Source organism: Hippocampus guttulatus, chromosome 7, assembly GCF_054856545.1.
Source record: "Hippocampus guttulatus isolate MCC_2025c chromosome 7, RoL_Hgut_1.0, whole genome shotgun sequence".
NCBI lineage: Eukaryota > Metazoa > Chordata > Actinopteri > Syngnathiformes > Syngnathidae > Hippocampus > Hippocampus guttulatus.
This window is the reverse complement of record NC_141267.1, coordinates 21,807,694-21,824,159: the sequence shown is the minus strand read 5'-3', so window position 1 is coordinate 21,824,159 and position 16,466 is coordinate 21,807,694. Positions and strand designations below refer to the sequence as shown.

Genomic DNA, 16,466 nt, shown 5'->3' with positions numbered 1-16,466 from the left:
CAGCCGGGTGCAGTCTAATTCCTGGATGACTTAATGTAGAGACTTTCCTCTCACAGGTTACAGCAGGACATGATGGGTCTGAAGGTCCCTCTGGCGAGAGCGTTGGCACACCCCACATTTTTCCAAACTGCCACCACCACACTGTAAAACACGTCATCACTCAATCAACCGGTTGAACCCTATTTTTTTTTTATAACATTTTTGTTATAGGTTAATGATTACCATCACATTTTTTTTCAACTTTCATGCGAAACATTAACTCCTATATGGCACGGCTCAGTGGCAGTGTGGCGGTTTCCCAACCCAGAGGTTGGTGGTTCAATCCCCGGCCGTTGCGACCATGTCAAAGTGTCCTTGAGCAAGATACTGACCCCCACCCCTCCACCTCCCCAGTTGTTGCTCTTGACACCGCGTTATCAGTAAATGAATGAGGTAAAAAGTGTAAAGTGCTTTGAGTACCCCAGGTGGAAAAGTGCCATCTAAGTGACAGCCCGTTTATCGTATTCACGCCATTTATGCCCAATGCAACGGGCAAAGTGGTCACTGGTCCCCGTAAATGCACCACGAATAAATAATAAACGTGCGAGGCCGTGGCTGTGTGAGTTAGTGTGTGCATGTCCCGTGTGTGTGCATGTCCCAAAGGGAATGCATCTACGGTTTCCTGCTTCTTTGTTCTTATCGACTATTTCTGCAAAAGTAGGCCTTCACTGTCGATTTTTCTCCAGAAATTTATGTTTGCACAAGTTTGGGAAATCAAACAGACGGTTCCAACTCAGTGACTCAGGAAGCCACAGTTAAATTGTCTCATTTTTCGCTGAAGATAAAGAATATATGCCCGTGAGCATTGTTGTAAGCTCTGTCTGCACGTGTTCCTCCCGCTTGTGTTCAAATATAAGTTCCTTCACGGTTTATCATGACAAGAACATTGATGCGAATTTCATTAGCTCCTCTGTGGTGTTTTTGTGTTGCATGACAGCATTAAGCTAGCAGACTTTATAAGATAAAGTTCATGTGGCTTGGTTGAAGACCCACCTGTTCATTTTCGAACCCGCTTGTACTTATTATTACTCATTAAAGACGCAGGTGTGCTGGATTCTATCCCAGTTGATTAGTAACCAGACCAAATCGCGGTTTGGTTAAATACACAACGTGTAATTGCCGTTGTTTTATATTCAGTTTTATAAGCAAATTGCAGCTCGGGGTGGCACTAAAAAGCCAGCATTGTTTGCTTCCTGGCAAACTGTTTGCTTTTAGCGCATAATTGTTCTGGTTTGACTTGCAAAGAAGCCATCAAGCTGTTTGGTTTACTGTTTAACTGAACACACAAAGACAATTATACAACTACTTAGTATCCGCTAGCTTAATGCTAACATACCATGCAAAACTCATTGGCGCATGGGCTATCAATTAGCATCTACTCTATGTGGCGTTGTGTAAGCCACAAAGACTGATAATATCAACATACACTCGGGCATATCTTCTTTATCCTCTACGAAGAACTACTACGACTACAAACAGTAATAAGAAGAAGAAGGAGAAGAAGAATGCACGAATAATCCTGCTTTCTGAGAAGCCTAGAGAGTGGCTGAACCTGTGGGAGTATTTAGACCAGTTATGGGCCACTCAAAGTGGGCCGCACTTTAAGTGGTCCTTTGATTAAGTGACCCCCCCCCCCCCCCGCCCCTTCCACCACAAATATATTCAGAAAATGCCAATAAACTTTCATTATATGCTCCCGATGGACAATAGGGGGGGTGGGGGGTGGGGGAGGGGGTTCTCGGGAAAATTGGAAAATACTCAAAAGTCAATTATCTGGCCTGGCACCTGGCCAAAATTTTTTGGGCGGGGGGGCTCATGGCCCTCCCCCCTTCAGTTTTGCCAGTGGATACACTCGTCAGTGTGAGAGAGGGAGGAGAGAGCGTGTGTGTGTGTGTGTGGCCGAACTTTGCACCCGGCATGTGTGTGCGCGCGTGCGCACGCGCGCTCACGGCGGATCTATAAGAGCAGCAGGCCGGGCCGCCCTCCCTGTAGCAACAGGTGTCCCAGGTGCAGCGTCCCCCTTCGGCTTTCGGAGCTCGGCACCAGGTGGCGCGACCTCCTTCGGGCCTGCCGAGAAAAAGAAAGAAGACGCAGCACAGCGCAGCGGCCCAGGAATAAACTTCATTTAGGCGTTCATTCATCAAGACACGCTCGAGCAGGTGAGGAGGCTCCCTGGACCTGGCGGGGGACTGCCCGACAGTTGGAAAACGCTCTCATCTAGTTTTAAGTTGCCAAGAAAACCAGTTGGAGTTTGTCTTAATACTTTGCGGTGTGCCACATGCTGAACAGAAAAAAACTTGGGATGCGGTTTCGTCAGCATTCCAATTTCCTCCGAGGCGCGTGCGACAGTCTGAAATTCAGATCAAAACTAGGAGATTGAAAAACACTCTTCAAAGGTTGAGGCTGTTGAGGCTGTGTTACTGTATAATAATGCACGTTGCTTGTGATTCTAGCTGCAGTCAACAGAAAGAAATAGTAAGAGAGATTGTTTTATTTATTCGGCTATATATATATTAAATATATACAGCTCTATATAAATATAGATATTTTTTTGCAGAAGTGGTTAGCAAGTCTGCCTTTCAGTTTTGAAGTACATGGCATGACTCTATTGACAACCAAGCCTGATTTATGTTGTGTTTAGTTACAACAGAACGATAAAAAAGTGTGTCGGATGTTCTGGACATTCTGTTATATACAACTGACGACAATGCGGTTTCCTTGTCTAGATCCAATCATGGGGCCCAGACCGCAAGTGGGGACTGAGTCCCCACATAGCCTTGGTACGTCGCACTCCACTCGACACAATTGAGTCTGCGAGTTTCCTCTGCATAATGTTACCGCTCTTCATATCTCTTCAGCAGAAGATAACGAAAAGAACAGGAAGGACGGAGCCATGCTGGCGTCCTACTCCACCGTGGACCTGGTGAAGGACGACGTGGCTGAAGAGGATCCGTGGGACCTGCCGGACCTTAAGGACATGGGTGTCAAGTGGTCAGGTGAGATCGTTTGGACCGAGGAGGGTCCCTGGTCTGCTTATATTGCGATTGTAGCTAGCCCTCAAATTCAGTTTCCCTAAATCACATGATATTTGGGAGGAAGGTCAGTCATGAGTAGACCCACAAAAAAGTCTCATGAACTCATGTTTTGAAAGGCGCAGAAAGTCTTTGGTTTGAAGCAGCCCATTTCAAATTCCTGGGGAGCACCACAGAGGTCGTGTCTAGAACCACTCAAAATCCAAACATTTTCACCAGCAAATTCAAAGCAGTAAAACTCAAATCTAATTTCATCAAATGAAACAAAATTCTCAAGAACCTTGTGACGCAAAATGCCGAAGAAATTTGTCAGTTAGTTTTGAAATTGTAATTTTGATTTACGAGATGGATGAGGGACACAAAATCGCGAAACATTTTCCGCCGCTCAGGCGACAAATGTTTCAAGCAATATGTTTCGGCCGTTCTTAAGACACGCCACCATGAAGTGTCGACAGCTGCGGTGAAGGCCGTTTTGCGCACCTTCAATTGTAAGCATGGTGCTGCCCTTCCAGATTTGGACACCAAGGGGAAGATCATGCGAGTGGTGACGGCCATCGTAAAGCTGGCGTTGCTGCTGGGACTTCTCTACTTGTTCATCTGCTCGCTGGATGTGCTAAGCTCCGCCTTCCAGCTGGTCGGAGGTGAGAGAGAAGTTTCTTCTTCTTCCGACGACTTGGGAGACTTTTCTGGCTATGCGCCTGAGGCGGCGGAGTCATCTTTGATGTTTTGCGCACAGGCAAAGCTGCCGGCGACATCTTCAAGGAGAACGTGATCCTGTCGAACCCGGTGGCCGGTCTGGTGATCGGTGTGTTGGTCACTGTATTGGTGCAAAGCTCCAGCACATCATCATCCATCGTGGTCAGCATGGTGTCCTCTTCATGTAAGAATTGTTCGCCAAACATTCTTTGGAATTCTCAGTCGGTACATAATAGCGATTCTGAGACCACTGCAAAACCGCTTCCACGCCTCCCCGTCGAAAAATGTATTCATCCGTGGCAGTCAACAGTTGGAGTCCATCTGAGTTGAGTTGATAGTCCTTTTTGGGCACAGATGCCTTGTCAAAGACAACATTTTTTTTAGGTTTATCAACCCTGTGCGATAGGGCCAACAAAGGCTCCAAATTGACATCTGAAAATGTTGTCATTGGCGGCCCGGTGGGCGAGTGTTTAGCCCATAGACCTCACAGTGCAGAGGTCATGAGTTCGAATTCGGCTCCGGCCTTCCTGTGAGGAGTTTGCATGTTCTCCTCGTGCGTGGGTTTTCTCCGGGTACTTTGGTTTCCTCCCATATTCCAAAAACATGCCTGGCAGGCTGATTGAACACTCGAAATTTGTCCCTAGGTGTGAATGTGAGCGTGGATGGTTGTTCGTCTCTATGTGCCCTGCGATTGGCTGGCGACCAGTTCAGGGTGTGCCCCACCTATTGCCCGAAGACAGCTGGGATAGTCTCTGGCATGCCCCGCGACCCTTGTGATGATCAGAAAATGGATGGATGTTATTTGTTTTACCGCAGTGCTGGAGGTCAGGTCGGCCGTGCCCATCATCATGGGCGCCAACATCGGAACGTCGGTCACCAACACCATCGTGGCCATGATGCAAGCGGGCAACCGCAACGAGTTCCGCAGGTAAACAAGATGGATCGGCAACAACGTGGGGGCCGACTTTTTGGGTGTTTGGCGCACACATTGGCAAACGTCAGGTCGCATCTCCAACCGTACGCCACGCAGGGCCTTTGCTGGCGCCACCGTGCACGATTTCTTCAACTGGCTCTCCGTGCTGGTGCTGCTGCCGCTGGAGGTGGCCACGGGGGTCCTGGAAAAGCTCACCCACCTCATTATTAAGTCTTTCCACATCCAGTCGGGCGAGGACGCGCCCGACCTGCTCAAGATCATCACCGAGCCGCTCACAGATTCCATCATCCAGGTAGCGAAATCACAAACATTCCACAATGAAGCCTTTTGAACACCCATGTGCAGGATGAATTACCAACAGGGCTCAGTTTTGATTGACAGGCCATTGTTTGGTGTGACACTTCAGACCGTTTCAAAAATGATTGGCAACAACTGTTGCCAGGGTGCTCACAGAAGGCGGAAAAGCGAGTGCCGTCCTTATCTGAACTGAAAAAAAAAATCTCCTGCGTTCGGGGTTGTGTGCCAGAAATTGATTTCCTTCAGAGAAAAACAAAGCGTGAAAAACTGCCAATGAGTGATACGTTCACAAAGAGACTGAATAGTTGATAGAATATAGATCTAACAAACCAATATTCATCTATATCCCAATGCTGCTTTCTCTTTCTCAGCTGGATAAATCAGTCATCACCGCAATCGCCACTGGGAACCCGGAAGCCCGAAACATGAGTTTGATCAAAATTTGGTGCAAGAAGAAGGTCAACACGGTAAGAATACAAGCGTGGATGCTGAATGGCCGATCGTATCGGGTGGGGGAAAATTATTTGATCGAGCTGTGCTTGTCATAATAACTATGGGACCCGGTCGGGTAAAGCCCGATATTTCCGAAATTTCAGGTTTTGGCATAGGCTAGCTTGACAATGATGTTGTTCAGCATCGCGCCAAGCTAATTATGACAATGTTATTATGGGTTAGATTGTAACCACAGATAAGAAAAGGCACTCGTCAATACTACAACAACCCCCCCCCCCACCCCCCAGAGCTTCATGCATAGTATGCTATGCAAATGAAGAACGGTAAACCAATCAGAGGCTAGTATTTGGGGATGGGAACTCTAGCATAGCAACACTTGCTATGCAAGCCTTCAAGTTTTTTTGTTTGTTTTTAATGGAAAAATCTGTGGATTCCTTGCCTCACCTTAGCTCATAGTGACATAAAATTACAACATAAGGATGAAATCATCAAAATGGACTCATCATCTTTATACCCATACGCGGTATGGTGGTGATTCTCGTACGTCAAAGTAGTGCCATGCAAGTCCAATAACATTTCAATGGCTTGTTATCTCCCAAAAGTGTACCGCGGTTGCGGAAAATAATTTGCTCCTTTCTTGGGGAAATTGAAGACTTTCTGGAACGAGACGGTGAACAGCTGCCCCGCCGGTGGCGTCTGCTGGGAGGAAGGCAACCAAACGTGGCTTGAGAAGAACAGCACTTGGACGGACTACCAAGAGAAATGTAAGCCTCGCCTTCCCCCGCTTGGCTGTGAATACCTGCAGTCAAGCGCCGAAACGTAATCTGAGACAATGACCTTCCCCCAACTCCTCGGAGACTCACTTGAACAAGGACCGCCTTTGGTTGCTGACCCCGCAAAATACTTTCTACCTGCTCAATGAGGCTATTCACTCACTCAGCACAACCCCATCTGGAATTCCAAGTTAGTGATTGGTTTGAAGACCACCAATCAGATATCGGCACCCAATGACATAAAGAAGATCTAAAATAGTGAGAGGTAAATTTAACCGAATAAGAGCGACAACAGCAACACGGAGGAATGAGAAATGGATCCAGAGGCGTAGGATATTATCCATCCACGCTATTATTCAATCAGCAAACTGTTTCCCATCATCTCCTAGAATGATTTGTGGTGTTGCATCTTATGCCAGGCCAAAAACCACCATCCTGAGTTCATTCAGCATTTTTATTATTTTTTTTTGGCCAGTCAGTTCACAATGTAAGCAAAATGGTGGGTACGCGTTATTTTTGATAGCATAAAAGTAATGCCAACAATAACCAGCTCTGAGCATCCCCAACCGCCAGGCCGCGGACCGGTCCGTGGGTCATTTGGTACCGGGAAGCACAGAAAGAATAAATAACTTACGTTACTGCAGTTTTATTCATTTGGTAATCATGAAGTTTTATTTTGAAAAAAAATACCGGATTCTCTGTTACATCCGTCTACAGTACGTCACGCTTGATACAGGTCAAGGCTGCGCTTCTCGGCCACGTTGCGGCCATAGTGGAACCCAGCGGCTAGCAAAATGAGTAAAAAAACACAAACGTCTTTGGAAGGTTTCAGCCAGGAGACAGAAGGGGAGCCTACGACTTTCAAGAAAAAGAAGGCTACATTTAATAGACAGTATCAGGAGTCGTACTTAAAATACGGATTTGTCTCAACGGGGGCTTCCCACGCACCGAGGCCACTCTGCAAACGTGGCGTCAACGTGGCCATGGTGAGTCGTATTTTTCATGGACTTTGTTGCTTATTTTGAAGGCAGGTTTAAACGTTACCATCGCGACCAGAGAGTGTTGCGCCCACATTGGACGTCCCTATTGTCATGACTCGTGTTTATTATTGTGTTGAGAAAATACCACCGTTTTCATGCAGGTCGTATTATATTACGTTGTTGTAAAGGCCGCTCCCTGAATATATTGTGTGACATTCAACCGGTCCGTGGGGCGAAAAAAAGTTTTTTAAGTACTTTTGCCAACTGTGCCCACAGGCTCCCATATCTTCGTCAACGCCAACTTGCCCGACCTCGCGGTGGGCCTCATTCTGCTGGCTCTGTCGCTCTTCATTCTCTGCAGCTGCCTCATTCTCATCGTCAAGCTGCTCAACTCCATGCTGAAGGGTCAGGTGGCCCTCGTCATCAAGAAGGTGCTCAACACAGGTGAAAGACAAATGAACAGATGTTTTTTTTTCTTTTTTTTGCGGGGCTCGTGTTGATTTCGAAAAACATCCAGCTCTGGAAAAAGGGACCACAAAAAAACGTTTTTGTTTGTTTGTTTCTCTGCAACTCAATGCTTTAAAGTGACAGTAATTGGATTTGGAATTCAGGATTTATGTTGATAGTCATCAAAAAATAAAACGGTGCATACCGTATTTTTTACATGAGTCAAAAAAAACAATATATACACCATGAAGAAGAAAACAACATATGAAGTCACTCCGAAGTATACAGCAAGTCACATTTTTGTGGTGAATGAATTTGACAAAAAAACTAGACCAAGAGCAGGAGACCTTGGACTCGCACCCAAAATCTCCGTCCCCTGATTGTAGTTACACACGTGGGGGGAGAGTTGTCCAAGTATGCTGTTCGGTTAGTCAGAGTCCCCCAAAGACAGGAGTGCCAGAACCCAGCCATCCCATTTCTAATTTGAATAAATACAAGTTGCGCATCCGTGTAAGTCGCAGGACCAACCAACCTATGAAGAAAAAGTGTGACTCGTCGTGCCCAAACTGTGGGACAAACGTAAGAGAAAATGATCATTTTGCAGTGTTCTCTCCCTTGCTTCCAGTGCTGGATGTACAAATGGATTTGATGCTAGCACTCCTGTTTGATAGTCAGCACATCGACTTTGGTGGTGATGCTTGATGAGCAAAGCAGGCACAGTCACTCCTGACGCTTGACAGCTCACCTTCGGGCCCTTTTCGTCCTGAACTGTGTGATTATTTAAAAAAAAAAAAAAAAAAAAAAGCTCAGGGACAAACCATGATGTCAGCCCAACTTCCTGTTTGTGTCTTCATGTCTATTTGTCATCCCTACCGATAAACGTGGATTGTGTCGTATCTACATGTGATCTCGGCAGACTTCCCGTTCCCCTTCAGTTGGGTTACCGGTTATATCGCCATCATGGTGGGAGCCGGGATGACTTTCATCGTTCAGAGCAGCTCCGTCTTCACATCGGCAATAACGCCTCTTGTCGGTAAGTCGAAGCGCGTCGTTCCACTCCAATGGCGGCACGGGGACCTCGCTGTGAGCACATTCGCCCTCGCAGTTCTTATCATAAATCAATCAAATTGTTTGCATTCCGTCATTTTTACTTTCTGAGTGAACCAGGTTACCTGATGGCGTAGGGGGCACGGGTTTCAAACACAAGGCCCGGGGGCCAGATCTGGCCCGCTAGGTCATTTTATTTGGCCCGCGGAAGGAAATCGTGTTTGTCAACTTGCTAAAATATGTACCGAAATTTGAAATTGTCATGTGTAAAAAAAATAACGTTGAGATTTCGCAACAATTTTGTTACCCAGTTTACACTCACTTGAACAATAATTAACCAAACTATTATAATTGACTTGACTGATTTCAAAACTAATAATCTATTGATTTGTTGTGTACAAGCAATAATTTTGTGGTTTCACTGTCATCACGGCCCTCCGAGGGAAGACAAATTGGCCCGCGACCAAAATGAATTTTGACAACCCTACGCCGTAGGGGTACGATAGATCGATAACAGCAACCCAATCCTGAAAATCCATATTTGGCTTTCTCTCTCTCCGCACCCTCTCGCATTCAACTGCTCTTTCCTGCAGTAGCCGACGAGCTAAAGAAACGTTAAAACTCAGCGAAAGCCACATCGTCAAAAAAAAAAAAACCACGTTAGGAATTCATCCTTCTTGCTAGCAAGCTTATTACACAAAGAATGGGAAGCGTTATTTCAAAACTGGCGTCTCTCATTAGGTATCGGTGTCATCAGTCTTGAGCGGGCCTACCCTCTAACTCTGGGCTCCAATATCGGAACCACCACCACGGCCATTCTTGCGGCGATGGCTAGCCCGGGAGAAACGCTGGCTAGCTCGCTACAGGTATGACAAAAGAAGAAGAAGACCCCGGAGTGTCTTTGTTGTGTTCACTAATTTGGAGATCTCATCTTGTGCGTTTCTTGTTAGATCGCACTCTGCCATTTCTTCTTCAACATCATGGGCATCATGTTGTGGTATCCGATCCCGTTTACACGGCTGCCCATCAGACTAGCCCGGGGGTTGGGCAACCGCACGGCGCAGTACCGCTGGTTCGCCGCCCTCTACCTCATTTTGTGCTTCCTGGTCTTGCCCCTCACCATATTCGGCCTGTCGCTGGCCGGCTGGCAGATCCTGGTGGGCATCGGTGTGCCCGTCGTCGTCCTGGCGGTCTTCATCATTGTGGTCAACATCCTGCAGTCGCGCTGCCCCCGCGCCCTGCCCCGCTTTTTGCGCACCTGGAATTTCCTGCCGCGGCCGCTGCGCTCGCTCGCGCCCTGGGACGACGCGGTGACGTCCTGCCTGGGCTTCTGTGGCCGCTACTGCTGCTGCATCTGCAAGTGCTGCAGCTGCTGCCAGAAGGACGAGACGGCGCGCACGAAGGGCCTGGAGCTGGAAGACAACCCGGCCGCCTTTACGAACGACGACCCCAAAGTCATCCAAGGGACTCATCTTTAAAAGCACCGCCTGAAAAATGTGTACAAATCTGTACAGTGATCTCTTGAAATGAATGATTCCTCTGACTGGAGTGTCTCCTCCGCTCTGTAATCAACGAAAATATTTTTGGGCTGCTATGAACTGTCTTACACTGGACCTGGTAAATATTTGTCTCTGGAGACTTTCGACCGCGATCTACACTCACTTTGGGACTGTTTGTATTTTCTGTGTTGGATGAAAATTTATTCATATCTCTGAATTTTAAATGTAAAATTGACATCGTTGTTATTTAAGACCAAAATATGTGTGAATAAAAGACAATTTTTTAAAAAGTGTACTTATTTACTTGCTCCCAGTGGTTTATCCATCCATCCATCCATCCATTTTCCGAACCGCTTGATCCTCACTAGGGTCGCGGGGGGTGCTGGAGCCTATCCCAGCCGTCTTCGGGCAGTAGGCGGGGGACACCCTGAATCAGTCGCAGGGGACACAGAGACGAACAACCATCCACGCCCACACCTAGGGACAATTTAGAGCGTCCAATCAACCTGCCATGCATGTTTTTGGAATGTGGGAGGAAACCGGAGCACCCAGAGAAAACCCACGCAGGCCCGGGGAGAACATGCAAACTCCACACAGGGAGGCCGGAGCTGGAATCGAACCCGGTACCTCTGCACTGTGAAGCCGACGTGCTAACCACTGGACTACCGGGCCGCCCCCAGTGGTTTAATAAATTTAAATTGGTACTGCGGGTCCTCAAGTCTGACCAGAGGTATCCGAAGTGAACTTTATAAAAACCCAATCCAGACCAAATTTCTTGTTTTCTTGACAATCAAAACACAGATTCTCATTTGGGGCTTTTTTTTATTTTTTGTTAGTGTTGTTTCTGAAACACAATTAACTTCATCCACATTATGAAGAGAAATGTTACTATTTTCGAAGAAAATATGCGTTTTGCGTCTCGTCATGCGTAAAAAAGCTCGATCTAAAAGACGTGAGCTAGTTGTAGCCGAAGCACTAGTCATGACACATCGTGGTTATACTGAGAAGAAAAAATAAATCACGTTTAGCTGCATGTGTAGCATTATTTCATAGTATCATTTTCTCTCCAGTCATTTTTATTTTATTTATTTTTGAATCGCCTGCTATTTTGTTGTTCAAAGTTGGGTAAGCCCCACTTTAACGTGGTTCCAGCCAGACATCAATGAAAAACGTACTTGCTCCCCCAAGCACTTTATTCCAGTATTTCGGCTCGTTGCTAGTTTAGTTGGTTGCGGCCGAAGTAGCACTGAGCTTGCCCCGACCGCCTACGTGTACCGCACGTAGGGTGACGTAAGTGTGTTGCGGGGACGTGAATGTGTGAGCGTGCAGCCCGGTGAAGCTTTTTGGGACAGTCGCTGCTGTTGGACAAAATGTTACAATATGTGATTTTCAGTTTGGCTAGTCAGTGTATTTTAATGAGGCAAAATGCTAATTTTGCCCTGCAAACTGCGATTCTAAATCACTTGGTCCCAGCCCTATTATCTCTCTTGCTCTCTCTCTCTCTCTCTCTCTCTGTCTCTCTCGCTCGCTCTCATACACACACACGCGCGCGCATATTACACATGATTGATAACAGCTTCATTGCTTTTCATATCTGATGTGCCTTTGAACAGAAACTTCACGGTGTCATCCAGGGGCCTCTCAATCTCCAGATAATTTCATTTGTTTGTTTTCTCCGAAGATACTTTCATTGTCTTGATAAAATGTGATTTCACAGATTGAAATCTGATTGAATAAAGTTTGATTTCATGTTGTGTCACTCTTTTTTTGCGGGGGTGGGTGAAGACTTTGCACATGTCCGCATTTTGCCCTTTTTGAGAAGGTTCTCTTTTGCCTGCGCACACTTGTGACACCATTAGAGCGCATATATTAGCTGGGCACATTTTGAGAATCACTTTACTAGCACCGACAAATATTTGTGGATTTTTTTTCGAGGAACCCATCCAATTTTTTTTGCAACCCGGATGGAAAATTCTTTCCAATCTACTCCCGTGGCTGATCGACTTCAAGGTCATCACTTCAATCACAGCGTCAACAGCGTGCATCTTTTATCACTGTTGGTTATTAGATCATATGATAACGGCTTTGGGCACACCCGCACAAAGCAGTGAGATGATATCACTGGTTGGAAGAGTGCCACGTTGTTGCATAGGACTGAAAAGCAATTCGAACCTGAAATAAAAAGGACCCTCCTTGTGCAAAGATATAACGTCTCAACTATATGAATTACATTCGGATTTAGAATGTAATTTTGTGTGCGTCTGCATGAATGAAAGCAATATAATGAAATAAAGTGCTTATAACTTTAAGATATTTTTTTAAGTCATATGAAAAAAATGAAGGGCTCTGTGTTGCAATTGAACACCATTTTTGGCGGTGAAAGGTTTTGATCATTTTTGTGTTGAAGCAGTTTGTCATCGTCGGAACGTTTGGTAACTAAAAAAAAATAATAATAAGTCGACTTCTTTCTCATTCTGTCTTGGGAATGCGACGTTTTGGTGTCTTTTCCAAGTACCACTTTTCTAAAATGTGAAACATTGAGTGATTTTTTTGTGAAATTATTTATTTATTCATTTATTTTAATTAATTTTGAACCGGAGAATTATTTTGCCAATTTTGTCGAATCAATCCATCAGCTTCTCATCGAGAACATTTATTTGTTTGAAAAGAAAAAAAGAAGAATGTCAGTTTCTGACCGAATTCCAAGCGTTGTGTGTGTGTGTACGCTCATCAAATCTTCGCCGGCGCTGGTATGCATTTTCTCCTGCACAATGTGAAAGTGAGATAAGAAGATAAAGACTTGGTTTTAAAAGCACATGAAAAATGCTCAAGTCCAGAGCGTTTCCACACAGTCACGGTGAAGATTTACAGGCTGCCCCGTGGCATTTAAATTTGAACGTGAAATGAAGCAATTCTCTCATCAAGTCTCATCAAATCATAAAGTGTAATCTGCTATCATGTTCACGTGGCCGCGATGCTCTGCAAACAATAAAACGCCGAGAACACCCCCTTTTGGATGCCTCCTGGATCTTATGTAAGATGTTTTGACTGGTGTCTTATTGCCCATAAAAGTCATATTTGATTTCCATGGCTTTTAACGGTAAACACATGACGAGACGTTGATATCACCATTTAACCGTATCGGTATCAGTTAACTGTGGTGTGTACATCCCTCGAGAAGTGTCAGAAATTTCTGCTTTTCACAGGAATTGGAAAGAAAAGTGACATGAGAAATGAATTTTCACACACCTGCCTCTGACACAAATGCCAGAGTTAAAAAAAAAAAAAACCTTCTTTCTGTCAAGAAGGGTAAGGAATAGTTAGCCTAAACGGCCCACAGAATGAGCCCTGCGGAACGCCGTACTCTTTAAATTCATTTGGAGCTTACAACTGGCAAAAGGGGGGGGGGGGGTAAACATTTGGATGGTTGCTATGACACCTGCTCAGCACAGATGTCACACACCTCAAGGAGTGTTTGAGGAACCTTTAGCATCACTTGCGGATGGGCTGCAGGTACGACACGGCAGAGGCAAGCAAAAGGATAGATGAACTTTTTGAATTGAAAATTTGAAATGGCGATCTGCGAGGGAAAGTGGACTCATTTGAAACACTTCTGTCCTTTAACTTGTTTGAAAGGAAACCCTTTTTTTCCCCATCTGTGCTTGATGCAATGATATTTCTTTTTTTTCCAGAAAGGTTTGCGCGGGTTCCCACCGAAAGACGCACCTGTCGGCCATTTGTCAAAATAGGCTCGTTACTTTTTTTTTCAACATCAGCCAATGAAAGCGCAACATAAAAAAAGAGAAACTCGAGGCAGGCCAAGTCTTTGCCTGAGCATGCGGAAAAAAACCCAAACAAAAAAAAACATACAGCGACAGCAGTGACAGGGACGAGTGTTAACCAGGAAGCTTTGACCACAAAGACACTCCAAATTATCCTTTGGACTTGTTTCGGTATTTTACGGTTGTTCGCTCCAAGAATGGCGTGTGGTGAAGGCATTGCCTTATTTTTCTCATTCTCACTATGAGAACTAATTAATAAACTAGTTCACGTGGGGAAAGTTTTGTGTTGTGGTGCAACAAGAACAAATGGGAATTGTACATGACCGTAGACGTTCATTTTATTTTAGAACTTAAGTACGTTTCAGAGTGCACTTTGTTACTTTTACATAAGCAGGGCAGTTGAAACCGTGCAATTCTGCTGAAGTACAGAGTGTGTGTACGTCTGAAGACGTCCTCATCGCGCAATGCGTGGAACTCTTTATCTGGGTACAACGTTCGCTTTTTCAAAGACAAGACAGCGATGCGTTCAAGTTGCATCTTAACCCTTGCGTACAATCTGTGCCATTTTGACATGTCACAGCAGTCGAAACACCCTGTCGTTCTTTCACCCTGAAACGTGGAAAGGTTGGAAATGTCAACAAAATGGTGCTCATCTGAAAACGGTCAAAACCCAAGTGGCAAAAGCGAGTTTGCAAAAAAAAAAATAAAAAATGTTGGAAATAATTTCTAACGTCCAAAATGAAAAGGCGGAGGCTTTTCATCTCCTTTGGACACAGGCAGCATTTTGTTTGGATTCACTGATCCGATTTAGCGGATTCACCGGAACCACCACGGATAGTTTGCTTGAATAGGATAACTGAATTGAGTTCAGTGTCACGCCGGCTACTCAGATGATTTGGTTGCACTGCTTTGAGATATCACAGGAAACACCATCCAGGCGGACGAGTCGCTCCCAGGGGTTCAATAATTCAAGTTTGTGGAATCACCAGAAAGTCCGACTCAAGTGAGTCACTGTATCGACTCAATGACTCCAATCAAGAAATCACTGCTTACAAATAGTGTCGGAAAAAAATGACTCCGCATCGTATTCGACATTTTGCCCTGTTGTGTGGTGTTGATTTCATTTTTTTGTTTCAGTTCTTAGTCGAGGCCGACGCTGACTCGAACGACTCACAAGTGTACGGAGCTTGTCGGCGTTCATGTCAACAGCGCCCGCCGACATCGGCATCGAGGTCGTGTCCAGTTCAGCGGTTCCATTCCACAAAAGTCCAAATATGTGAGTAAATGTCTGGTGAGAGAATGAACAATAGCACAATGTGTGCGGCCGCCCAGGAATCTTATCGACTTCGCTTGTTTTGTGTAGCGTCAAAAAAAAAAAAAAAGTGTGTGACTGGGTCAAGGTCAGCAAAACCAAAAGTAACATGGTGGGAAAAAAAATGTCTTGGTCGTGATACAGAACGTTCTTGGCACGACGCTGAATTTTTGCTTGTGGAAATTCCGACGGGGAAGAAGAGGAGGAGGATTCACTCAATCGCTTTCCTGTCAGCAACGCACAACTCCACAGAGTCGCAACTCACCTTTGTCATGACAAGCCATCGTTCACATGTCTTTGAATTTCACGCAGTTGTCGGCATGTGATTTATTTATTTTTTTTGTCTTCAGAGGTACAAAGTATTACAGTGCCTGTAAAAGCCGGGGTGTTCTTTCTTTGGTATTTTCCTAGACCCATGCAAGAGGAAGGGGCGTTTGCACCGTTGTGGGAGAGAACGCAGCCGACTTCTCTGCTATCCAAATGAAGCAGTCATTTGGATAGCAAATGACTCATTCCCGTCAAATTTAGCGCAGAGAGAGTTGCACGACATGACATGCAGATGCAAGTGATCGACGTGCTTAAAATACACTTCAAAGATACTGCGAGAAAATACCCACTTGCCGATGAGCGAATTGATTTCTGCACTGATTCAGGGGGGAGTGCTGTCATATTTCTGAACCACAAGTCCGTCCGGGGAGCTCAGAATCTGCCTGCCTTCACCTCACTCAAATCCACTGAAATTGCGCCACAATTTAGACCTGTGATGAGCTGTTCTCAGATTGAGTCTACATTCTGGCAAGAAGTTTTTAGGTCCGCCGGGCGCATGTAAAATGCTCTCGATCTGCCGGAATGCCCAGTTGAAGTGCAACATTGTCTTTCAAATTCCCAAACATGGTGAAGTAGACGTGCCCTGAATAGAAGGCCAAGTTAACCTGACAATGTTCCGCCTTTGGTGGTAGTATCAGAATCCCTATTTTCCACTTCCTGTCCAGCCAGCATTTTCCGGTGTCACTTTTCTGTATGATGGCACCAACACGCAACGTGGGACGGAGCAGACCTGACACAATTTCCTGCTTTCTGAGGCAGCATGAGATGCCGCTTTTACGCGGTCATGCCACTTTACACATCGGTAACTGCTCCTTATGCTCACAATTTTTCTTCTTTTATGACTTGAG

At 45.5% G+C, this 16,466-nt stretch overlaps 1 protein-coding gene across 2 annotated transcripts; it reads left to right on the top strand.

Annotated features, from left to right (window-relative positions):
- The first annotated feature begins 1,841 nt into the window (after positions 1 to 1,841).
- On the top strand, positions 1,842 to 10,481 carry LOC147203076 (sodium-dependent phosphate transport protein 2B-like). 2 transcript variants are annotated; one of them, XM_086116327.1, is made up of 13 exons: positions 1,842 to 2,198; positions 2,766 to 2,819; positions 2,901 to 3,035; positions 3,584 to 3,712; positions 3,808 to 3,951; positions 4,584 to 4,695; positions 4,798 to 4,993; positions 5,370 to 5,465; positions 6,104 to 6,215; positions 7,481 to 7,648; positions 8,568 to 8,684; positions 9,440 to 9,564; positions 9,649 to 10,481. In XM_086116327.1, exons 2-13 carry the CDS (start codon positions 2,774 to 2,776, stop codon positions 10,174 to 10,176), a joined length of 1,908 nt encoding a protein of 635 aa, XP_085972453.1. In that variant the 5' UTR covers positions 1,842 to 2,198; positions 2,766 to 2,773; the 3' UTR covers positions 10,177 to 10,481. The 2 variants fall into 2 exon arrangements, with proteins under 2 accessions (XP_085972453.1, XP_085972452.1); XM_086116326.1 differs by having other exon boundaries at positions 1,843 to 2,198; positions 2,898 to 3,035.
- Positions 10,482 to 16,466: the final 5,985 nt, after the last annotated feature.

Excerpts from the sequence above, each read along its gene's own strand:
- LOC147203076 (XM_086116326.1), top strand. The coding sequence starts at position 2,774 with ATGGGGCCCAGACCGCAAGTGGGGACTGAGTCCCCACATAGCCTTG. Across the intron at positions 6,216-7,480 it reads GACGGACTACCAAGAGAAAT|GCTCCCATATCTTCGTCAAC; the intron begins GTAAGCCTCGCC and ends CTGTGCCCACAG. Across the intron at positions 8,685-9,439 it reads GGCAATAACGCCTCTTGTCG|GTATCGGTGTCATCAGTCTT; the intron begins GTAAGTCGAAGC and ends GTCTCTCATTAG.